Raw genomic sequence first — 15,372 nt, 5'->3', positions numbered from 1 at the left:
AAGAAACTACTTGCCAAAAACATGAGAGAGAACCTTTTAAAATTATGATTTTAAAAGTAGACCAATTAGCCAGGCACAATGGCATACTGTGATCCCAGCTAACAGTTGGGTGGGTGGCAAGTTCAAGACCATCCTGAGCAGTTTAGTGAGTCCCTATCTCAGAATAAGAAGGACTTAGGATATAGCTCAATGGTAGAACTCTTGCCTAGTATCCATGAGGTCTTAAGTTCCATTGCTAATACCACAGGCTCAAAAAAAGTAGACATATTATGTTTTAAATTCTCTAATCACTTAAAAAAAATAAGGAATAGTTGTTTATTGACATGCATTTAAACTTAGTATATGTCTAGCTATTGTTTTTTTTCCCCCCTCATTAGTTTGGAGACAAAACTGGACTTTTAAATAATTTAGGTTTCTAATACAAATATTAAGCTTTTTCTGCTTAGCTAAGGTAACTACCTCTGCTTAATTTTAATTTGTTGCCTGAAATTATCTTTACTGGATTCAGCTTAAATATTTAAGGAACAGTTTGTGATTGAGATTAATAATTTTTTTCTTCAACTTTTAAAAGTATACTAATATAATTTAAATAGGAATTGATAAAAATTGTACTTCATATTAAAGAAGTTATTCATGGTGATTTTGGGGGAAATTTTTAGTCTGAAGTACTCAAAGGTTACTATTACCTGGGCTTTAATTTTGTCCAAGTGAATATAGCAAGATGAGGCATTTTGGCAAAATAATGATCTCTTTCCCAACTTCTGTTACTATCATAAGGCAGGCAGGCATAGTCCTTAGGGAATGTGTGAGTCTTGGGACATGTTGGTCTCAGAAAACAAGGCAAAAAAAGCCTATAGACAGGGCTGGGGCTGTAGCTCAATGGTAGAGCATTTGCTTAGCATATGCAAGGCACTGGGCTCAATCCTTAGCACCACATAAAAATAAATAAAATAAAGGCATTCTGTCCATCTACAACTACAAACAAACAAAAAGACAGTTATCTTAAACTTGTGAGTTCACAGAATTAGCTCTGTCCCAGATGGAAAGCTTGATTTCAGTTCTTTTAGAAGTTGTTTCTATTAGTTTGGTGTTAACTGCCATTCATTGTAACCTTGCAGCTTGACCTGAGCTTTAAAGAATCGGAGAGCCATGAATTATCAAAGAACATAATCCTCATAAAAGTACTTGAATAGCCAAGGAAAGGGTGAACAAGGAAAACATCCAAAATGAGTTAACTTCAGTGAAGTAGAACTCCTGGAAGAGATTTGTGACAAGTTTAAGAAGCAAAACAAAACTATCTTGAGATTCTCCTGAGAAACAAAGTGGCATGCTTCTAATTATACCATAAAAGAACTGAAACAAGAAGGGATGAGGGAAAACTTTTCTATAATTTGTGGAGAGAATGATTTTTGTTAAATTCAAATTCATAATCTAGAAGAGTAATCAATCTAATGTATGAAATATGATATGTCAAGAGCTTTGTAATGTTGTGAACAACCAATAAAATAAATAAATAAATAAATAAAAAGAAAAAAAAAGAGTAATTAGAAGTGTATATATCAAAATAGAAAGAAGTAGAAAGAACCATTGTAGGAGATGCATCCACTAAAGATAAAATAGACAAATCTGGTTTGGAAAGAAGGATTAAATGAGTTCACTGCATTTCAGACTAAGTGTTGAAGGTGGTATGCAGGCATAACAAGATGCTTACAAAAGAAAGGTAATAAGATATGCACTGAACTTTTTTATAGGACATTAGAAACTAGAAAGTAGTTAAATAGCATCTACAGATTACTAAGAAAAGAACTGTGTCATTATATAGCCAAAATATCATTTATTTGTTACGGTTAAAACAAGGTATTTGTATATGTGCAGGTATTCAGAGGATATATTAGCCAAGTCTTCCATCTAGAGAATGTTCTCATTTAAGGATTTTCCCAAATGATTCCCAACAGAGACTTAAGATTTCCTCTTGGCTTCTTGGCTGGGCTCAGTGGTAGATTGCTTGCCTAGCCATGTTCAGGGGCCTGAGTTCTATCCCCAACACCACCAAAAAAAAAAAAAAGGGGCAATGGAGGGGGCAGGGAGAAAACTATTTTTCTGATTTCCTACAGAAAGAAAAAAACAGTAATAAGCAAATGAATCTCACAGTATACTGAATTAAATCTGAATGGATAATGACTATAGCAACATAGTCCTTTATTCTTTGCATTTCCTATTAAGTTTGCCACTGATCCAGAAGCTTGATTAGACACAGGTTCTGTCCCTTGGGAAAACCTTGGATACTTCTCTTCATCTATTTGGCTCACTGATAAAGTCATGTAGGGAATGCAGGATAAATATTTGGTTTTTCTCCTTATTTTATCAGTGTACAGGATAATGGATTGCTGTTCTGTCATCTTTTTTGAGGTGTGTTGTTATAAACTCGTGTAGTTTGATATTTGTGATGGATTTCAATTCATTGCAATTATTTTTATTAAAGTTCAAATTGTCTCACCTTTGGGCAGTGGGAGCCGTAAATTACAGAGTCCTTTTGACAAACCCTGATAATTTGGGGTAAAGAAAAGGGTAGTATTTTTGTTTTGTTTTGTTTTCCTGTTCTAAAAACCTGGCTGTGGGAAGGTGAGTTTTAGAGATCCAATTGTTTCTTAGGCTCTTAGGAATTTAGTGATATAATCTTTAATATATAGGAGATGCCTTAGTATTTGCTTTATTTGCAATGAATAGTGGTTTTATTTTTTAGTGTATATGGAAACTCAAAAAGAAATCAACATTTCCCAGCAATAGATTCAAAGGTGTGTATTTAAACGGTTTACTGAGTCAGTTGATGTTTTAACTTTATGTCGAACCAGTCTTCACAATAGGCACACTGGAGAATTTAAATAATTACAAAGCCTGCATATTAGTTTAACATTTCAGTAAAAATTTATTGAAAAAATAACTTTTCTTTTAGACCTGTCACGAAACCGCCTCTCAGAAATTCCTATAGAAGCATGTCACTTTGTTTCTCTTGAAAATCTCAACTTATATCAAAATTGTATTCGGTATATCCCAGAGGCGATTCTAAACCTGCAGGCCCTAACATTCTTAAATATTAGGTAAGCATATTGTTTCTTTTTTTGTTTGTTTGTTTAACTTGGTTTTATAAGGTCTTTCTAATTTTCTCATCTCTTTCACTAAATTCTTTACAGATATTTACAGTATCTGTTTGTATTGGCAGTTTCTGTACATGTTCTTAGGATAAATCAACAGTATATCCTGTGTTCTTCTAGTGTCTCTGCGTATCTTTGGCTTTACAATCATTAACACACCCTACTAGCCATTAGTCTAACAGGCTTGTAGCAGTGGTTCTCCAATTACATTTTTAAAGTAGCTTCCTCAAACAAAAATAGTAGGTCTGAAATTCCTTCACTTGGTTCTTGTGACCATGAATTTTTGTGTATTAACTTTTGAATGTGTAAATGCATTTATTCAACTCATTTCTATTTCTTTACATCTTAACAATGACTTTTTTTAAAAAAAAAATTCAATATAAAACAACTGAAAACATATAAATGTAAAGAAGCACAAAGGAAATTCAACAAAATATTGTATCTTAAGTTATATAATTATATTTGATCTTCGCTTTCTGTTTTTCCAGGATTTAGTCAATTTTTAAAATGTGTTTTCTTTCCTCTTATCATAAAATACCCTTTGAAAATATTTTTATAGATAATCATCTTGTTGCATAGTTTATCTGCTTTTAAAAGTCCATTTTCCTCCCAGATATTTAGTTTCTCCCAGTTTTTTACCACAATAAAAGTAACACTACTAGAGAAGTTTGTATGTAAATTTTATTTTTCTCTTTCCTTAAGATAAGTGTCTAAGAGTGGAATTATTATTGGATTAAAAAGTTTTAGTGCTGGGCATGGTGGTGCATGCCTGTAATCCCAGCAGTTCAGGAGCCTAAAGCAGAAGAATCATGAGTTCAAAGCCAGCCTCAGCAACTTAATGAGGCCCTAACCAACTCAGCGAGACCCTGTCTCTAAATAAAATACAAAAAAGGGCTGAGGTTGTGGCCCATGGTTAAGCACCCCTGGGTCCAATCTCCAGTTAAAAAAAAAAAAAAAAAACATTTTCAAGCCTCATGGCCTCATGATCTACATTAGTTACATCTTGAAAATGGAGAGGGAATTGATATTAAGGATTAAGAAGTTAAATTTACATATGTGTTTTGTTATTTTACTTTAAGATACAATTTTTCTGTTTTTGTATAAATAAAGATTCCTTTCCTATAATTTATTTGGTATATCATATGAAATCACAGTCTATCACTTGTTTTCCATAGAGCAATATTTGAATCATTTTTGTACATTTGGTTTTAATATTGTAATGATGAGTGAAGTAGAATACAAATAATTTTGTTTCTGTATCTTCGGGAGGAAAAAGAAAGGATGATCTTATGTAAATATTACTTTAATAAAATTATAATGTCCTGGTCATATAGCATTCATTCTTTATAAAAGAGTTTTATTGTGTAAGAGCCCTGTAAAATAGTTAGGAAAATATTAAATCTTTAATTATCCATGAGGACTCTTCATAAGATACAGTTATAAGTTCAGTGCTGTGCCTAAAATTACAAAGATGACATCTGGCAAAATGAAAGCTAGAACTGAAATCTAATATCCTGTTTGTTCCCTGTAAGACTTATATTTGAGTCTAGAATAAGAAAGATGGAATTTTTTTCCTCAGTGGTAGGCTCTGACTCCTTTTTTTCTACTTACCCATTTAGTCGGAACCAACTGTCAACATTGCCAGTACACTTGTGTAATTTACCATTGAAAGTTTTAATTGCTAGTAATAACAAATTGGTATCACTTCCAGAAGAAATTGGACATCTCAGACATTTGACAGAACTTGTAAGTTAATATTTCATTTTTTGCTCATCCAGTGTGTCTTTGTAGTCATATTATATTCTTATACGTGGTAAAGATCTACTATTAATATGTATTTTCAGCTATTTTCCACTTTGGTATTGAAGCTTGGCTGAATGAGTAGTAACTCAACTTCTTGACATTGAATTAAAAAAGAACTGAAAGTATAAGTCAAATAGGCCCACACAAAATGGGAAAATGTCTTTAGAATTATGTTCTAACCAGTGTTAAATGATTTGTTATTAAATTTTTGAAATATAAGGTAATAATGCATTTGGTTTTTCAAATTAAGTTTTATTAATACAATCAATATTCTAATTTTCTGTTAGCCCCTTTATGGGAGTGGGCACTTCAAAAGTCAGCCCCCCCACACACACACACATACTATCTCAAACTCTACAGTATATTTTACTGCCCTATATTTTTTCCATATTTTTTATAGATGCATTATATTTATACATAATGTTGGGCTTTGTTGTTGCCTCATATTTTCTAAGACTTTTACTTGAACTTTACCTACCCTCCTTGTAAATTATAAGAAAGCATCTCTTGTGTATTTATGTTCAACTACAAGAATGAGACTTTTCTTGGGCTGGAGTTGTGGCTCAGTGGTAGAACGCTCGCCTAGCATGCATGACACACTGAATTCGATCCTCAGCATCACATAATGTAAAATAAAGACATTGTGTCTACCTATAACTAAAAAATAAATAAATAAATAAATAAAAAGAATAAGACTTTTCTCATTTTGGAGTAATTATACCACAATAATACTATAAGCTGGTACTAAAATTTTCTTCATTTTATAGCTGAGGAAACTAGCACTCAGGTTAGTAACTTGTTCAAGGTTACATAACAAAAGTAGAATTTGAAACCATTCCTAACTTAACCCTAAAGCCCACCATGTTTAATATTTCTGAAATGGTTCAATACAAACATGTTCACTGGGATTTAGGTGTATTGTTCCATGCTGGTTTATTAACAAAGAGAGTTATTGTAAACAAAAAAAATACACGCAACATAAATCTAATTAGACAGATTAGATCACTCTTTTTCAGGTGGATTTGTCAATCCTAAATACTCCAAAGATAGAGAGGTTTCAGAAGCTGATTTTAGTTTTCTACAAAAAAAGGTTATTTGATACTTTGAGTCCTAAGAATTAGTAACCCTAAAGCCCCTGACTCCCAATTGATGTTTGTTTTGCAACATCCATGTTGCCTCTTTCTTTTTTCCTCTTCATTTAAAAATGGAACTAAACTTCTGTCTTTTGGAATATATATATTCTACATATACACATATATATTCATATTCCCTCCTTAGGGATATGTTATGTATTGCTATAAACTTTTGGCTCAGGCCCAGTTTTCTTGACACTTGTTGCCTATAGCATTAGATTTAAAAGTCTAGCTTCGGATTCTACTTTAGTCATTAATTCATAGGAAAAGTGAAAATTGCATTGTTTTCTCTAAGAGTATTTTGGGGACATTAACAAATAATGTTTGAGCTTAATGAAGTTTTGGGTAAATCTGATTTTCTTTCTTTTTTTCTTTCCTTTCTTCCTCCCTTCCCTTCCTTTCTTTCATTCCTGTCCTTCCCATCTTTCCCTTCCTTTCTCTTTCTCTTTCTCTTTTTTTGAACCAGGGATTGAATCCAGAGGTGCTTTACCTCTGAGCCATATCCCAGCCCTTTTTATTTTGAGACAGGGTCTTGCTTAGGACCTTGCTATAAGTTTCTGAGGCTGGTCTCAAACTTGTGATCCTCTTGTCTCAGCCTCTGAGTTGCTGGGATTACAATAGTGAGCTACCAAGCCCGGCAGTAGTCTGATTCTCTAAACAGTAAATGTATTATTTTCTTTTCCTTATATATTGGAAGAATTTTAAGTGATAATGTGCAGCTTGGAGCTTTTTATCAACCTAGATAGTTTCTTGCTATAATACATGATTATGGGTTAACGAATTATTCTGGCTGATCTCAGAATTATGAAATTCTGAATTTATTAATCTTAGAACCTATGGGTAGTCTCTTTTCAGAACCATTGTAATAAAACTGTTACCAAAATACTAGAATGCCTGTAATCCCACTACTCAGGAGGGAAGGACTGTAATTTTGAGGCCAGTCTTGGCAATTTAGTGAGATTAGACCCTGATGTATCAAAACAAAAATATATATATATAAAAGACTTGGTGGCTGGGATTGTAGCCCAGTGATAGAGCTCTCGCCTAGCACGTGTGAGGCCCTGGGTTCAATCCTCAGTACCATATAAAAATAAATAAACAAAATAAAGATACTGTGTCTAACTACAACTAAAAAATAATTGTTTTTAAAAAAAGGACTTGGGATGTAAGTTAGTGGTAAAGTGTCCCTGGATTCAATCTTTATTATCACAAAAAAATAAAAAGAAGCCTACCTAACATGTATTGGAATTGGGTTGATCGTATGCTAATAAAACAACTTGTTTTTCCATAACCTTTGAGTTATGTGTATTTCATTTTTATCCACATCCAATTTGATAATTTGAAATCTTCTGTGTATTTTTACATTTTCAAAGAGTTGAAACTGATGTTTTGAAAATGGAGTTTTTTCTTTCAAATAATTTTATCATTTAATTTTTTATTTTAATTTATTAGAATAATATATAATAAAATAGTTATTTTTATACTTTTTTTATATTTACCTTTTCATCAGTGTTTTCATTTGATCTGATATCCTAGCCCTTCTAGTCATATTTTAAGTAATCTAATTAACTATATTCTTGAGAAATATTTATGGCTCATAAGTTTTTAAAATTAAATGTGAGCACAAATTATGGAATTATTCTTTAACAGAGAATCATAATTTTTTTTATAACTGAGAAGAACCCTAGGTATTATTTTATCTAATCTCATTGTAGAGATAGTTTAAAACAGGCAAGTTTACTATTAGAACAATGATTACTTTGTTCCCTTTTGAAATAGGATGTGAGCTGCAATGAAATTCAAACTATACCTTCCCAGATTGGTAATCTGGAGGCCTTGAGAGACCTTAATGTGAGAAGAAATCACTTAGTACGTTTGCCTGAAGGTAAGAAACTGTGAAACAATTGTTTTATTATTATTCATCTTTTTATTTTTAAGATCTTGATGGGCTGGAGATATAGCTCAGTTGGTAGAGAGCTTGCCTCACATGCACAAGGCCCTGGGTTCAGTCCCCAGGAAAACACACACACACACACACACACACACACACACACACGTGTGCGCGCATGATCTCTGAATGATGGGCACAAGACAACTAAAAGATGTCCTTCAGCAAAACAGAGTAAACTAAGAAAAGGAAGATCTGAAATCCAAAGAGTATTCAACCCAGAAGAAAATAGGCAGGGGTAGCACCACTTAGAGAACCACCAGCTCAGGTAAGAAGAGAGAAAAAGGTCTTAGTGGGGAAGATATACAGGAAAAAAAAGTGATAGAAAAATCTGATGCATTTGACAAAGAAGGCTGCTGGATAAAAAGGTGGAATTAGCCATAGATACATCTTTAAAAAATTAAACAAATTTTTTTTTTAATAATCATTTTTATTAACTCTAGAAAACAAGAACAAAATATACAAGAAAGAAAATGAAGGCTGGGGACATAGCTCAGTTGGTAGAGTGCTTGTCTCACATGCACAAGGCCCTGGGTTAAATCCCTTGCACCACCAAAAAAAAGAAAGAAAGAAAGAAAGGAAATGAAATCAGAGCATATCACTTAAACTGGAAGGAATAATATTTATATATTATAGTAATATAAATCCGAATAAACATTTTTTTAAATTTTTATTTTTTAGTTTTAGGTGGAAACAATATCTTTGTTTTACATTTATGTAGTCCTGAGGATCGAACCCACTGCCTCATGCATGCTAGGTGAGCACTCTACCACTGAACCATAACCCCAGCCCCTGAATAAACACTTTTAATCAAAAGTGGTAACAAGATGATACTGGAAAGACAGAAGGAGGAAAATAAAGGTTATGATATGGTGATACTATAAGAAAATAAAAACCTGATTTATCATAACAGAAGTTGACATAGGTGTTAAAGTTGACAAACCAGCATTAGCTTAAAGTGTACTATTTAGAATATGTCAGCAAGTCAGGTGCAACAGTTCAACCTGTAATCCCAGCAGCTTGGGAGGCTGAGGCAGGAGAATCTCAAGTTCAAAGTCAGCCTCAGCAAAATAGCAAGGCCCTAAGCAACTCAGCAAGACCCTTGTTTCTAAATAAAATGTTAAAAAAGGGGGGGCTAGGGATGTGGCTTAGTGGTTAAGTACCCCTGATTCAATCACTGATCCACCCACCCCCCCCCAAAAAAAAGTGAGCAAACAACAGTGGAAAAGTCAAATAGGTTTAATGAAGGTAGATGCTCTGGCCATGGAAACTAGAGTGTGGGGAGTTTTAAGGAATGCCACTATATAAGTGTTTAAATATTTTTTGAATATTGTAATAGTTTATTTAGTAAAAATTAAAATTAATTTAATTTTAAATCAAAACATCATCCCTACTCCCCTTGATTGATAATTTATTAGAGTATAGATTCTAGGCTATTTGCTCTTAGGACTTTTAAGCCTTTTTTGTTTTGTTTTTTTTGTTTTGTTTTTTTTAGCCTCCAGTGTTAAAAATTGATTTTTGAAAGTACTTCTAATTCTAATTCCAATCCTTTGTGACCAAATATTTCTCTCTGAAAGATATTAAGATCTTCCCCCCCCCCTGCTCTGAACTTTTTGATGATGTGCCATAGTATGAGTTGTTTTCACTCACCATGCTAGATACTTGAGGTACTCTAGGCCTTATTTTGAAAAATTTGCTTCTTTCTCTTTTTGGTAATTTTCTCTCTTTTGGTGTCTGTTCATTTTTTTGGAATTGAATGTTAGACCTCTTTGATTGCGCCTTTGATTTTTCTTGTCTTTTTCATTGTTCCCTTTTTTGTCCTTTTGTGTTACCCTGTAAAATAGTTCCAACCATTCCTAGATTTGGGGGATGTTGGGGGCAGGGGACACAGCGATTGAATACAATGGTGCTCTATTCACTGTGCTACATCCCGAGCCCTTTTTTAATTTTTTTATTTTGAGGCAGGGTCTTGCTAATTTGCCCAGATTAGCCTCAAACTTGATCCTCTTGCCTTAGCCTCCTGAGTAGTTTAGATTATAGGTGTGTGCCACTGTACCTGGCCTATTCTTGGATATTTGCTTTCAGAAATTTATTCTGAATTTTTAATTTCTGACATATTTTTCATTTCTAACAAGTCTTGTTATTGTGATTTTTCTCCCCGCCAAAAAATCTCTTTTGTGTTTTTGTGGTTCAATATTCTCACTCTCTGAAATTAAGGATATTAATTCTAAATTTTCAAAATTTTCTTTTGCTTCCTCTATAATTACTTGTTTCTTTGAAGTTCCTTTTTTTGGTGGGTTAGTTGGTTTTGATTTCTTTCTTACGTGTCATTGGCTTCTCTAAATGTCTGTGGATCATATGTTGTCTATGTACAGCCAACTAAAAGTGCTGATTCTATGAGGCGTAAACTGCAGAAGGGTAATTAAGCAGCAAGCTGGGTGTTTTTATTAGGGGGAATGCCTTGACTGTGTCTAAAGGCCTTTTATAAGGCACTGTATAGCTTCTTTAGAGAAAGATGTTCTATTTCTTGTATATTAGTGTATGTATTTCTATCTACTGGCCTACAAGAGTTGGGGATAGAGTGGGGTGGGGTGGCATGTGCTATGGAATTGCATTGATTGTGTAGTCTTTCACTCCTCCGTTTTCAGTTGGCATCTCATCTGATTTCCCATTGTACCTGAGGTCCCTGAGTTCAGAGCTTTGATACAATTTCACTAGAGAATTAACTGGCTGACTTCTGTAGGATTGGAAAAGAGTAGTGCTCCAACTGTGTGAGGTGGAACTGGGGACCTAGGCATCTGATTACGTTTTTATATAGACTTGTCATCTACTCCTTTTGTTTTTCTCACCTTTTTTTGATATCAGGGCCTCCAGTTTCTAGGAATTTCTGTAATTCTGTATCAGGTCAAACTGCTTGATTTTTATTAGTATTCCTACCTATAGATAACTAGATTTTATTTTACATCACTTTGCTTTATCAGTTAGTCACCAAGAATGGAGGTAAATACCTAAGTTAAATCCATTGTTATTTAATTAAAAGTGCTTGTAAAAAATTATGTAGACTTAAAATATCATTAATTGTTCATTTCCATTTTATCTTTTTGCAGAGCTGGCAGAGTTACCTTTGATACGGTTAGACTTCTCATGCAATAAAATTATAGCAATCCCTGTTTGTTATCGGAATCTTAGGCACCTACAAGTGATCACCCTAGATAACAATCCACTGCAGTCACCTCCTGCACAGGTAAACCTTAGTTGAAATATGTTATATACATGTTTTGACAAAATAATTAAATTTATATGCATTTATCTTTCTGTTATTTTCTTAAAATAAATGCATATACATATATATTCTGTAGAAACCTTGAATAAGTGGGATGGAAGATAGGTGATGTTTTCACAAATGGTTTTCCTTTCCCCAGTTTGGCATTTTTTAAGTTGAGGAATTCTAAAATTATATTCATTTATATTTATGTATATTTTAGTTGTTGATGGACACAATACCTTTATTTTATTATTTATTTTTTAACTTGGTGCTGAAGATCAAACCCAGTGTTTCATGTGTTCTAGGCAGTGTTCTGCCACTGAGCCACAACCCCAGCCCCCTAAAATTCTTTTTCTAATAAAATATGAAATTTCTCTCTCAGTTTTCTCCTAGCAAAACTTGGATATAGAGAACATAAATATTAGATACAAAAAAAAAGCTTTCCAAATTAAAGATGTATCAATGTGTTCTTTTGACCATTGTTTTTGTTTCATCTTCCTATTTTCCAAACTCTTAAGTTTCCCATCTAACTAGTTTGTTCATTTCTTTCTCAGGGACTTAAATGAAACTATTTAGTTATAAAGTAGCTTTTCACATAGATCATAGTTATCCTACAATCTATAAAAATGTTGGCCAACCCCTAGTTTTCACAGTATTTTTTTTTAACTCTGGAATTTATTGATGATTTTACACAAGCTTAAGGTACTCTTTATGGCATCTGTAAAAACGTAGTATAAAAACCTTATAAGTATAGAAGAGTTTCATCAGCTTAAAGAAGTTGTTTTGAATTGTGGGACAGGTCACAAAAAATATATATATAACTTTACTATTTTGTCATTTTAGTCTTATAGAAAGTAGGATCAAAACCACAAATGTACATAATTTTTGGATTCCTAAAATCAAAAGTTGTCAATATAATTTATTGGAGAGAAGTCTTAAAATTCCTGACTATATGTAACTTAGTGTGATAAATTTACTTGGTGCTTTAACAATGCTTATAATCATAAGTTATTTCTGCGTAACTGAAAGTTACTGGTAACCAAAAGACAAAAACCTATATTTACTAGTAAAATACCTAAAATAACAAATAATGAACCAAATAGTATAATTAGTTCTTTAACATTGTGCTACAAACTTGGTAGAAATGCCTTCTAATCCCAATTTACATTACATAAAAAGCCGGTTATGATTATAAAAAGAACATATATAATAATGTGTTCAATAATAATTTTGTCCACTTATATTTTATTTTATTTAGATATGTATAAAAGGCAAAATCCACATTTTTAAATTCCTGAACATACAAGCTGGTAAGCTTGCTCCAGATCTGCCAGATTATGATAGGAGACCCTTGGGTTTTGGCTCCTGGTAAGTATGTTCTCTTCTTTTATCATATTCCATTACACAGGGAATAAATTAAACTAGATCCTTAAATTTGCCTGAATATTTGCCTAAGAAATAACCTGCTTTAACACTTCTATTCTCAGAATTTTGTATTATAAATAAAATTGACTATTTAGATCTGACAAAGTATAGTTCTAAAGCATTATTGACATTTTATACCAGATAATTCTTTTGTTATTCTACATTATAAGACATTTAGCAGCATTCTTGGCCTCTGCCAAGTAGGTGCCAATGGCACCCTCCTAGTGTGTCTTCAGACATTACCAGTATTCTCAGGGGAGGAATACTGAATATTCTCAGACCCTAACTGGTCTGAATGACTTCTAACTAACCTTAGCTCTGCTGATAACAAGCTTTGTGACGTATGGCAAATTGTTTGAACTTTTTGAGTTTCGTTTATCCCTTAGAGAATGAAGAGGTTGGATTTGTTGACAATTGACATTTTTTAAGGATAATTTAATCTGTAAATCACTGTTACATACCACATGACTTATAAGGTTATCTGCTTGGCAGTCCCAACCATCTAGAATAATCTTAAGTACAGGAAATAATTCAGGGACCTTTAAACAAGCAAAATAAATGTCTCAGCAAAGGTACAGAAATGCTTCTGGACTTTACTTAAGAGAGAACCCGCCCTTTCTCTGTGGAACCACCATGGTGTTTGGGATCCTATATCCGTATCCCCAAAACTGGAGGGCCTCCAAGGCCCTCATCGCTACTCACTACAGTGGGACTCAGGTCTGCATGCTCTCCACTTTGGCCAAACCAACTGGACCCCTGAATTTCTCCTCAGATTTCCTACTGGCAAGGTTCTAAGCATTTGAGGATGACGATGGATTCTGTATGTTTGAGAGCAATGTCATCACCTGCTATGTGAGCAATGAGGAGCTGTAGGAAAGTACTCCAGAGGCAGCAGCCCAGATGGTACAGTAGGTGAGCTTTGCTGATAGTGACATAGTGCCCCCAGCCAGTACCTGGGTTTCCCTACCCTGAGCATCATACACCACAACAAACAGGCCACTGAGAATGCAAAGAAGGAGGTATGGTGAATTTTGGGGCTGCTGGATGTTCACTTGAAGACAAGGACTTTTCTGGTGGGCGAACAAGTAACACTGACTGATATCACAGTTGACTGCACCCCACTGTCACTCTATAAACAGGTCTTGGAGACATCTTTCCATCAGGCTTTTCCCAGTACAAATCACTGGTTCCTCACTTGCATTAACCAGCTCCAGTTCCAGGATACCTTGGGAAAGAAGAAACTGTGTGAGAAAATGGCCCAGTTTAGTTCTAAGAAGTTTGCAGAGAGACAGCCCAAAAAGAAGAGGGTTCACAGGAAGAGAAGCAAAAGCCCCAGGCCAAGCAGAAAGAGGAGAAAAAGGCAGCTGCCCCAGCTCCAGAGGAGGAGATGGATTATTGTGACCAGGCAGTGGCTGCTGAGCCCAAGGCCAAGGACCCCTTTGTTCACCTGCCTAAGAGTACCTTTGTGTGGGATGAATTTAAATGCAGATACTCCAAGGAGGACACGCTTTCTGTGGTGCTGCCATATTTTAGGGAGCACTTTGATAAGGATGGCTGTTCTTTGTGGTATACTGAGTACCACTTTCCTAAAGAGCTCACTCAGGCCATCATGAGTTGCAACTTATCACTGAAATGTTTCAGCAATTGGACAAGCTGAGGAAGAACACCTTGGCCAGTGTCATCCTCTTTGAAACCAATAATAACATCTCCATTTCTGGAGTCTGGGTCTTCTGAGGCTAGGAGCATGCCTTTCTGCTGAGTCCAGATTGGCAGGTGGACTACAAGTCATTTACGTGGCGGAAACTGGATCCTGGCAGCCAAGAGACCCAGACTTTGGTCCAAGAGTTCTTTCCTGGGAAGGGGCCTTCCAGCATGTGGGCAAAACCTTATCAGGGCAAGTTCCTCAAGTGAACATCTCTTGCCCTTGTCTAGCTGCCTGCACCTTCCCTTTAGGGAGATGGGAGGTCATTAAAGGAAACTGAATATTGAAAAAGAAAAAAAAAGAAGAACCCCCCTCAGATCTTCCTTTAGAACCTGTCAAATTTTGCTTAAGAACACAGCCCTTGGGTTGGGGTTGTGGCTCAGCAGTAGAGCACTTACCTACCTAGCACATGTAAGGCCCTGGGTTTGATCCTCAGCAACACATAAAAATAAATAAAATAAAGGTATTGGGTCCAACTACAACAAAAAAATAAATATTAAAGAACGCAGCCCTAATGATCTTACACAGTATCCTAATCTAAAACAGATTAACAAATTTCCATTTGGTTTCTAAAAGAAGATTAATTAACAAGCACAAAAATTAAGAAGAAAACAATTTTTAAAAGTAGACACATTAAAAAAAGAAACCACAGTACTGTTGATATTGGGAACTGTTAACATTGTCTTTCTCCGCAAAAGAGGGATTTTGGAGCTATACAAGAACAATATAAATATATAAGGGGAAAACCATTAACACAACAGTTTCACAAAGCTAGAAAGAAATATGAGCAGTATGAAAAGACAAGGAAAGAAAGGACCACAAACAATGCAGGTCAATTCAACATTAGAAGAGGTAATATCTGCAGCTGATGAAATGTCAGATAAAGAGTTCAGGATATACATGCTTCAATGATCTGGAGTCTAGAGGAAGACATTAGACAGCAA

General features: G+C 34.4%; 1 protein-coding gene across 18 annotated transcripts in view; it reads left to right on the top strand.

The window, feature by feature from the left end:
* Lrch3 (leucine rich repeats and calponin homology domain containing 3) overlaps positions 1-15,372 on the top strand; it is a 126,115-nt gene that overhangs the window by 46,378 nt on the left and 64,365 nt on the right. For all 18 annotated transcript variants that reach the window (XR_013436828.1, XM_078043951.1, XM_021720191.3 and 15 more), the window contains exons 2-6: positions 2,954-3,098; positions 4,772-4,898; positions 7,868-7,973; positions 11,144-11,280; positions 12,560-12,669. Coding sequence is in view for 17 of the 18 variants with exons in the window: in XM_078043951.1 (XP_077900077.1) it covers positions 2,954-3,098; positions 4,772-4,898; positions 7,868-7,973; positions 11,144-11,280; positions 12,560-12,669 (625 nt within the window). In the remaining variant the exon portion in view is untranslated. The remainder of the gene's footprint in view (positions 1-2,953; positions 3,099-4,771; positions 4,899-7,867; positions 7,974-11,143; positions 11,281-12,559; positions 12,670-15,372) is intronic.

This window comes from Ictidomys tridecemlineatus, chromosome 3 (genome assembly GCF_052094955.1).
Source record: "Ictidomys tridecemlineatus isolate mIctTri1 chromosome 3, mIctTri1.hap1, whole genome shotgun sequence".
In the NCBI taxonomy this organism is placed as follows: domain Eukaryota; kingdom Metazoa; phylum Chordata; class Mammalia; order Rodentia; family Sciuridae; genus Ictidomys; species Ictidomys tridecemlineatus.
This window is presented reverse-complemented; position numbering and strand designations above follow the sequence as displayed.